The 9,710-nt window shown below is 45.1% G+C and overlaps 1 protein-coding gene across 1 annotated transcript; it reads right to left on the bottom strand.

The window, feature by feature from the left end:
• Positions 1–1,355: 1,355 nt before the first annotated feature.
• Positions 1,356–5,786, bottom strand: LOC119276163 (probable protein phosphatase 2C 6). Its single transcript, XM_037557158.1, has 4 exons — positions 5,166–5,786; positions 4,695–5,066; positions 4,483–4,588; positions 1,356–2,097 (listed from the first exon to the last, which is right to left on the bottom strand). Exons 1-4 carry the CDS (start codon positions 5,784–5,786, stop codon positions 1,757–1,759), a joined length of 1,440 nt encoding a protein of 479 aa, XP_037413055.1. The 3' UTR covers positions 1,356–1,756.
• Positions 5,787–9,710: the final 3,924 nt, after the last annotated feature.

Raw genomic sequence — 9,710 nt, 5'->3', positions numbered from 1 at the left:
GTTGGCAACGGGCAAAGGGCCTCTTTCTGGCACTCCCTTTGGCTTGGGGGTCGCAAGCCAAAAGACATCGCTCCCTCCATTTTTGCAATTTCCAAACACAAGAATGACACCATCCATAGGGCTTTGGATCTCAACAAGTGGATTGCCAACATCAACACAAATTCTGGGCTCACAATTCAGCACATCCTTGAATACTATGAGCTTTGGGTTGGATTACGAGAAGTCTTCCTTGATGAGGGGGTGGATGATGAGATTGTTTAGAAGCTTTCGCCTTCCGGTGAGTACACGGCATCGTCGGCTTACAAAGCTCAACTCGACGACTCCACTGTATCAAAAATGAAGTCTGCAGTGTGGAACAGCGCCGCCAAAGCACAAATTCTTTGCTTGGCTTATCATTCAAGACCGTGTTTGGACGGCGGACAGGCTTCAATGGAGAGGATGGCCAAATTGCGGCCTATGCCAGTTATGCAAGAGGGAGCCAGAGACGGCGGCACACATCATCTTCCGTTGTCGATACACGGTACGCATTTGGACGGAGATCAAGACTTGGATGGGTTTGACCGGTGTGGACATCACCGACTGGTGTAGCTTCAACAGCGTCAACGATTGGTGGCACCACATGGTAGGCGTCAATGGTAATGTGAGAAAGGGCCTCGCATCTCTCGTCATGTTGGTTTCATGGAAGATTTGAAACGAGCGGAATGCAAAAGTATTTAGGATGGTGTCCTCCATACCAAATGTAATCACATCTAGAATCAAGGCGGAGGTCAGACTTTGGGGGTTGGCAGGGGCCAAACGTCTGAGTTCTCTTATGCCGCGAGAGTAGGCTTATCGGTTTCGGGCCGTCTACGGGCGGTCGGTCATGTAACTCAAAACTCTTCTTAATTAATGAGATGAGGCAAATCTTTTGCCTTCGTTTCAAAAGAAAAAAAATTGGAGAACCGACGCATTGATGTTCTTATAGGCTACTAGCATAGTAATTTTGATTTTTTGTGTGGATCAACCTGCCCAAGAAGCTTTGGACAAATACAGGCGACATTACAACGTTGTGTATTCATTCTGTTGATATAATTTTTGGAACATTTTTAGTTTTATTATTACAACGTTGTGCATTCATTCTGTTCATGTAATTTTTGGAAGAATTTTTTGTTATATAATTTTTGGAACATTTTTTGTTTTATTATTTTTTCACGTGCGCACTTACTAGTAAATACAGTACATAAATACTAGAGTTCAGAAGTTCAAAGTGGTTCAAGCGTTCCCCGGACTTCACAGGCGACAAGTGTCTCGTGTTAGCAACGAGCTGTCATAATCCCACCCACTGAAAGGCTTACCCAGTAGGCAAAGGCACAGTATAAGTAGGAAGGTTTGCCACTTGAATTTCATAGTATCAGAGAAGGCAGTACAAAATAGTTTATACCACTAGTTCCTGTTGTACCCTACAGGCTCAAATATACATTTCCAGATACATGATGGCCCAGCTTAACAAAAAGAATAAGGGGCAGCAAAGGAAGAAGAACAGAAAACAGGATCACCCACGCCATCAGGAAACATAAACCCTGATGTGGAATTTCGTAATCTGTACTGTATACAGGAATACAGCCCTTGGCAGCCCAAATGGTGAAAAGGAAGAAAAGAACGAACTGGGCTAAGTAATGTACTAACACAACAGTCTAAACTGATCGAATTTGGATTCTCCAAATCTATATAGATTCCTAGGAATTTGTCATAGAGGCTGTCCATCAAGCAAGATGACTTAAGTTTTGCTCTTGAACTTCCTCTGCGCCTTGAGGTCTACCACAATAACCGTGATGTTGTCCTTGCTCCCCTTCTGGAGAGCAAGCTTCGACAAGCATTCAGCAGCTGCTTGAGCCGCTGGATCTGGGGAGTCACCGCTACGTTGGGCCGATGATAAGTTTACCCCGTTCTTTTTATGCCATAAGAGTATTCGCTTGCGGGCAACATCGCATACCTCTTCATTCGACAGTACATCCCAGAGGCCATCACTGGCAAGAATAAGGCACTCATCATCCTTCGCCCGAGGAACAATTGTGACCTCTGGGACAGGAATTATCCATGGTTTCAGATATCTGTCACCTGTAAAAGGTATATATATATATAACATCAGGCCACGATATGTTTTTGTAGCTAAAAAATTTAGGGAGACAAAATAACTTACACAACAAAAGTAGGAATTCACTGTAAAAGAGGGGATCAAACAGTGAGTGTACCAAATAAATGAAACTGTCTCGACTGTAGTAGCTCACCAAACAATACTATCTTATAGAGATGCATATTCAATGGCAAGAAAGCCTGCAAGAGTCAACTGACAAGAGCAGGCTAAAAGAGGTGAACTATTTCATGTGGTTGGATAAATTCCGCAGATTCATCCAGAAAATTTACAAATCATGCCTGTAGTCCAGGATCAAACATGTTGTTGTGTGTTGACGAAGACCAGCAGTAACTAATGCATGCATCTGTAGACGTTTAGCAGTGATAGTTTCCTAGCTAGAAGTCATATCATATCTGTCATGCTGTGTGTTGAATCTTCTGTTGCGTCTAGGACTCTAGGTTTAAACAGAGCTTATGAATAGTTAAGAATCGGCAACCATTCTTCTTATGCTCCGAGATTAAACCTTAGAAGTTAATATAAGATTCCTAAACCAGGACTTTATGGCTAAAGCAACCACGCAGACTCCTGGGTCTTGATTCGAATTTGGAACTAGGAATACCAGAGTAACTCAAAACAGGGAATAGTCAAGATCAGCATACAGTTCTCATAATAAAGAACTAAGAGGAGTTCCACATAGAACTGTGAATCTAGGTAGGCAAGAAATTTGTAAGATCAACAGACAAACTGATGCAGATATACAACCAAATTCAATTAGTTATGAGATACTACAGTGGAGCAGCAGGTGCCGAGTATTTGCATAAGTACCGTACCGATGTACTACATGAGTGGTTACCAACACAATTTATACAGGACCAACTAAAAGGTGTCTAGTACAGTAGTACCATGTGTTTATTGAATGGTGCAACGACAGAAGAAAACAACAAACCACAGTGTAGTATATCATTATCTTTTTCTTATTCAATAAATAACCACGACTAAAAGCATATATTGAAGCCAAAGACAAGTAGTTGATGGGTTTACCATATGACCATTTTTTTGTCAAGTGTTAGCACTAGAAAGTCAAATGTTGTGAGCCAAAATAAAGATTTCACACAGGATCGATTACCATCTATTGTGCAATGGTAGCATAGTGAGTCAAAACATATAAAAGAAGGGATGTAATGAAGAACTTGCAGTATCCTCAATGAAACTTAACACGTGAACAGTTAGGATATACACAAGCTTAAAGCAGGGCAAGGCTCAAACTGGGATTTAGTACAAAAAGAATGTATAGCTATCAATACCACCTTTGAGCAGACTGCCAATGGTTTTGGTATACATATGAAGTTTAGACCAGTTAGATTCTTCAGGCATTTCACACACTGGTACATGAAGCACTCACACGGCCAAAATAAAACAGCAACTAGGTTTATGAGGGGTCAAGATTCTAGTCCAAGGCTGTGGGTTATTAAATATCAGGAGAACTTTAATAGACACGTATTCCAAAATATTTTTCCAAAAGGGAAGTCCCATTCCATTTCAGGATAATGTATACTATTTAATTATTCGTGCTTTAATATTACAAAAAACAAAATATAGAAAGGGGAACCCAAATCTTCCTCAACCAATAGAAGCTTGAATCAAGATAGAACCAAACAAGTGGAGCAAGAATAAGAACCTTTAAAGCATAAGCAACTTTTGTGTGTTCGATATTGCAATAAAGGCTGCACAATGTCAATCAATTATGACTTCCTTTACGGGATGCTTACCCAATACCACATACTCCCTCCGTCCCAAAATTCTTGTCTTACATTTGTCTAGATACGGATGTATCTAATACTAAAACGTGACTTGATACATCCGGATTTAGACAAATCTAAGACAAGAATTTTGGGACGGAGGGAGTACTAGATTACACCAAACTATGCAGTCCTCTAGAATCTAACAACAAACTGTTGAATTCCCAGGATATTAGAAAAGCCATCTGGTAATTGGAAGATAAATCAGTCATGCTAAGACCGCTAGATGCCTAAACAGCTTCCAGCAAGAACAAGCATCATTCATGCATGGAAGATGATTTTTCTGCATGCATTAGTTCATTATATCACAAAGAAGCAACTTTGTAAGCATATAAAATAGCACACAGCCAGACAAATAGTTGATTTACGACCAGAACTGAAGTGCAAGGCATTTGGTGTCTGGTAAGCAATTAAATCAGAATCGTACTGCCTTAGGAATTTTTTTACAGGCTTAACACAAGGCTTAATAGGAACTGATGGAACATCCCAAAGGCATCCAAAATTCCATCTCATGCCAACAGTAACTGATGCCAGTACAACAGATGTTCCGAAAAGGAATAGCTAGCATACCAATTGATCGCGACATGGCAAGGACACCGAAAACTCGGTAGCCATTCCACTGTATGACCTTGCCACCCTCTGCCTCAATCCTTGCGTACTCATCCTCCCTATTAGGCTGAAAGACAGAGCGAGCAATGCAGTCAACATCTACTTAACATGTGAAGCAAAAGTTCAAGGCAACAATGAAAATAACACAAGCCTCATAAAGCATGGGAGCTTACTTTATGATCCACTGACAACGGCACGGGTTGCTTTCCACGGCAGAGCACTGCCCTCGAGTCTCCACAATTTGAGACAATGATATGAGATGAGCAGATGACAGCGACCACCGCCGTTGAACCGACGGTCTCAGGTGCTACAGGATCTGCAATGGCCATTGCAGTGACACTGCTTGTGCCCACGTTTCCCCCTCCTCCCCTGGTCGCCTTACCAGCTATCTCATCATCCACCCTTGAGAAGCAATCCACAAACGCCTTTTCCCACTGCTTCTTAAACTCCACAGCTCCCAGGTTAGCACCAGACACGGACCCTTCTATCCTGCTCAGCTCCTCCACCAGCGCTGCGTGGAGCCGATCCCGACAGTAATCTGCTACCTGCATAGGCATGACGCAAAATCTAACTAAGTTGTAGTTTCACTTGGGAAACTAGTAAATCAACTAGGCAGGTGATAGTGTCATTAATAGTGGGGTTACCTGTGCACCGCCGTGGCCATCGTATACACCAAAAAAGTGTGCGGGGAGGCGGAAGGAGATGGGATCGAGTCCATCGACCATATTGTTGCCCGTGAGCATCCAGAGGGGCAGGCCGAAGAATCGCGGCACAGCGACGACCGCATCCTCCATCTCCGGGCGGCGGCCGCAAATTGATGTAAACCCCCAGAGCGGAACGCATTCGACAGCGAAGACGCTCCTCCCCCCGGCCGCGACCCTCGCCTCCGCCTCGACGGTGGCCGCAGAAGCCGCCGAGTCCTCGAACACCACCGCGCCCCCCTCGACCCCCGCACCGAAGAAGCCCAGACCCACCCCCTCGAAATCCGCGCTTGCCACGCTGCTGCAGTCGCTGGTGACCGAGCACGGGCTCCCCGCTGCCGAGGCCTCTCCCCCTTCCCCTCCAGTTGCTGTTGGCAGCCCGTCGTCCGTGGTGGTTCTGACCGGCGGCACTGAAAAGGTGACCGGCACCCCCTCCATGGCCCCCGCCACAACGGCCGCAATCGGTTCCGCAGCCGCGGCGGCGATTAGCGTGAGCCCGGCCGTGGCGGGGCTAAACACAGGTGTGGGCGTCGTGGCGAGCGCAGCCACGGCCACGTCCTCCATCTCCTCCGGCGCCACAGGTGCCTCCAGGATCAGCGCCCCGAGTCGCCTCACCACCCAAGCACCCCATCGCTGACTCCGCTCCCTCTCCCTCTACAACTTGCTTCACATCCTCGTAAGCTCGCCCGCCAGCGCCGGCGCCTCATGTGCCTCCAGATCTGCGCCGATCCAGGCCGAATCCCAACGCCTGTACCAGGCACCGCTCGACCGGCCTATAAACAAGGGGAAATCCAAGGTACGCGCGGATCCAAATCCCCGAATCACGGCTCACGGGCGGTGCCCTCGCGAGCAAGGAAGCTAGCGAGCGGTGCGGAACCAACGGCGGGAGCACGCGCGGGCGGGCGAGAGGAGAAAAGAGGAAGAGCGCAGCAGCAGCAGCAGCCGCAGTTTAGAACTTACCAGTAAAAGCAAAGGAGTGGTGACGCCGTGAAGATGAAGGCGGAGGGAGGGGAGGGGAAAGTTGACGTCCACCTCCCTGTGCGCGCGCGTGTGCGGGGACAGATGTCGAGGGGGCAGTGGGATGGGACACGCGGATCGCCGGATCGGCTGCAGGGCCTCGAGCAGCGGGCAGCCGGGGACGCGTGTCGAGTCGCCACGCCGTGCGCGTGGGCTGTTACATGTGGGCCTTGGGGAGACGTGTTCATCGGGGCGCACAGTGTAACTAGTACTCCTCCTAGTCCCAGGCCTACATGTGGTGTGCCGCCGTGCTGGCGCTGTACGGTTGGTTGGGCTTGGGCTCGGGGAGCTTCTCGGCATTGGCCTGGCCAAAGCAGCAATAATGAATGTGTAGCTTGTCGCACCTGGCCTGCTGCTTGCACGTCGGACTCAGACATGTGTCCCTCCCTCCTGCTGGACGCTGTCATGGGAGTTTAGGTGCTAGATGCCCAATCTTACAAGCATTTCCATTTGTTGCGTACGAACCGCAGTTTTTCCGCACGATTAGGCATGGATTTCTCCCGGATATTTATCGCCCACCCCAGCTGCTTGCGACACGTCCACCACATATTTTAGCGCAGCAAAAAGGAAAACTGTTTCTGTTGGACGAGGAGACGTGTTTTGCGTGAAGGACGTCAACATCTTTTTCACAGAGGTCCTTGTCCCATAAAAAGAGCGAAAAAGAAATCATGAAAATGGCACGCCCCGGGTGCTCTTGCCGCCACGTAGTCGACGCAACTAGCAACGTAACGGGCAGCAGGGCGAAATTTCAACCCTGATCCTCAAATCTCCCGCATCCGTCCGGACTGTGTGCTATCTGTCGAGGCAACGAACCTGACAACTAGTAGTACTAGAGGTACGAACGAGGGTTGATCCTAACTACGGCACAGGTGTGACACTCGGATTTTACGAGTTGAGACCACACAGACAGGTAAAAGTCCTACGTTTTGAGCCCTAAGGCTTGTTGTTCTCTTGTGTCTGGATTACAGTAGGGTTTCAAATCGACTGTGTCGTCTCTCAAAACCAAAAAACGCATGACAACCTCTGCTCTGTGAAGGGTCTATCTTTTACTTTTATGTTTTTTTTTGTAAGAGTCAAAGTGTTCTTTTCTATTTCTTTTTATTTTCTCTTTTGCAAGCACCATGTGGTGGGAAAAGATCTAGGTACATATATCCAGTTGTATATCAGTGATTATGAGTTATTATTGTTGACATCACCCTTGAGGTGAATAAGTTGGGAGGCGAAACTGTAAGCACCTATCTTTCTATATGTCCGGCTGAAACTTTTTGCTCCATATATATATTATGAGTGTTAGCAATTATAGAAGACTAAATGATGGTTGAGTATGTGAACTTCCTAAAAAGCTCCGACATGAGACCCTTCCTGAAAATATGATGAATTGCAATTGCATTGTTAACCGAGAACATAATTTGTTAGTTTTCAAGAAAATTTGTGCTTTTATACTTCGATATTGTGATAAATTATTATTTGCTCATTAGAAGTTTTATGATAAAGTTGATTATTGTTATAATAATGATCATGATGTTATTATGTCCGTATTTTGTTTATCAACACCTCTCGCTAAACATGTGGACATAATTTTGGATATCGACTTTCGCTTGAGGACAAGCGAGGTCTACGCTTGGGGGAGTTGATAAGTCCATTTTGCATCATATTTTCCTACTATTATTTATAGTATTTTTATGCAATATAACACTTTATGGAGTAATTCTAATGCCTTTTTGAAAGTGCACTGAGGAATTTGCTAGTGAGGAAATTCCTAAATGAAGAACTACTTGCAGCGGAATAAGTACTCAAAAGTAAACATAGCAGAACACAAGCATAGTCATCATGATGAAATGAAGACAAGTACAGAGTACAGAAAGCGTAAGCACAGGATAACACAGGATGAAGGCGGACAGACTGAAGAAATTAAACTGAAGAAATTGATAAAGTCTTCAGTCGAAGTCTTCAAACATATATGAACAACAACACAACAAATGAAATGAGGAAATGAAAGAGTTGAGGAAATAGAACCAGTAGGCTTGGTGAAGACAAATGATTTGGTAGACCAGTTCCAACTGTTGTCTCAGTTATACGTCTGGTTGGAGCGGCTAGGTATTCAAACCTGAGGACACACAGTCCTCACCATATTCTTCTTGAGCTAAGGTCACACAGACCTCACCCAATCACTCGTGGTAAGTCTTCAGGTGACTTCCAAACCTTCACAGACTCGGTCACTCGGCGATCCACAATTCCTCTTGGATGCTCTAGACCATGACGCCTAACCGTCTGGAAGAAGCACAGTCTTCAAAGGTAACAAGCGTCGGATCCACCAGGATCAATCTCTTCAATGATGCTCAATCACTTTGGGGTGTAGGTGTGTTGGGTTTGGGTTTTTCTCACTTGATGATTTTCGATCAAAGTCCTCGGAGGATGGGATGCTCTCAAATGACAAGTGTCAGTTTCTCTCGGAGCAGCCAACCAGCTAGTGGTTGTAGGGGGCGGCTATTTATAGCCTAGGGAGCAGCCCGACATGATAAGACATAAATGCCCTTCAATGATATGACCGTTAGGTGGGTAGATATTTTTAGATAGCTGGCGCATAGCGCAGCAACGGTCGGAAATTTGACTCTCAAATTCCTCAGGGCTATCATGTTCCTCACCGTGTAGGAAATCCGCACTGGCGAATTCCTAACTCCTCGGTCAAAACAAATTCATTAGAAACCAGAAGAACTTCGTCTTACTGAAGAAATTGACTGAACTGTATGAGATTTCCAATGGCTTCACTCGAAGGGATTGATAGGTGTAGGATTTTGAGTTGAGCATCACATGGAAAAAAATTCTTAGTATTTCCTCGACCCCCTTTAACAGTACGGTGTTTCCTATGACTCAAAGAAGAGAAAATGAAACTACGAAAACAAAAGTCTTCACACTTCATGTTCCTCGAATGATTGCCAAGTCTTCAAGATCACACCAATTTCTTCACTTTCAAAGTCTTCAGAAAGTCTTCAGAAATCCAAAGTCTTCAGTTCAAGAACTTCATTTTTAGGGGTCGACTTTCTCTGTAAATATCAAACTCCTCATAGACTTATAGACCTGTGTACACTCACAAACGCATCAGTCCTTAACCTATAAGTCTTCAATACACAAAAATCACTAAGGGGCACTAGATGCACTTACAATCTCCCCCTTTTTGGTGATTGATGACAATATAGGTTAAGTTTTCAACGGGGATAAACATATGAAGTGTAAATACTGATATTGAGGAATTTGATTGCAAGATATAGAAGAACTCCCTCTGAAGATGTGCATAGTGAGGAATTTGCTTTTGAAGCAATGCACACTTGAAGAGTATAATCATGGAGATCTCCCCCTATATCTTGTAATTCATACACGCATTTGACATATAATATGAAGAATTTGAAATGCATGATGAAATATGGTGAGTGATGTAATTCAGCATGCGTGCATAGACATTAATGAGGAATA

Source organism: Triticum dicoccoides, chromosome 3B (genome assembly GCF_002162155.2).
Source record: "Triticum dicoccoides isolate Atlit2015 ecotype Zavitan chromosome 3B, WEW_v2.0, whole genome shotgun sequence".
Lineage (NCBI taxonomy): Eukaryota > Viridiplantae > Streptophyta > Magnoliopsida > Poales > Poaceae > Triticum > Triticum dicoccoides.
Note: the sequence above shows the minus strand (reverse complement) of the source record. Positions and strands in the feature narration are given on the sequence as shown.

What these genes read in the sequence shown, in the direction of transcription:
- LOC119276163 (XM_037557158.1), bottom strand. Translation starts at nt 5,786, where the DNA reads ATGGAGGACGTGGCCGTGGCTGCGCTCGCCACGACGCCCACACCTGTG. An exon ending in ATGGCCACGGCGGTGCACAG is followed by an intron (nt 5,067 to 5,165) that starts GTAACCCCACTA and finishes ATGCCTATGCAG; the next exon opens with GTAGCAGATTACTGTCGGGA. An exon ending in TGCCATGTCGCGATCAATTG is followed by an intron (nt 2,098 to 4,482) that starts GTATGCTAGCTA and finishes TACCTTTTACAG; the next exon opens with GTGACAGATATCTGAAACCA.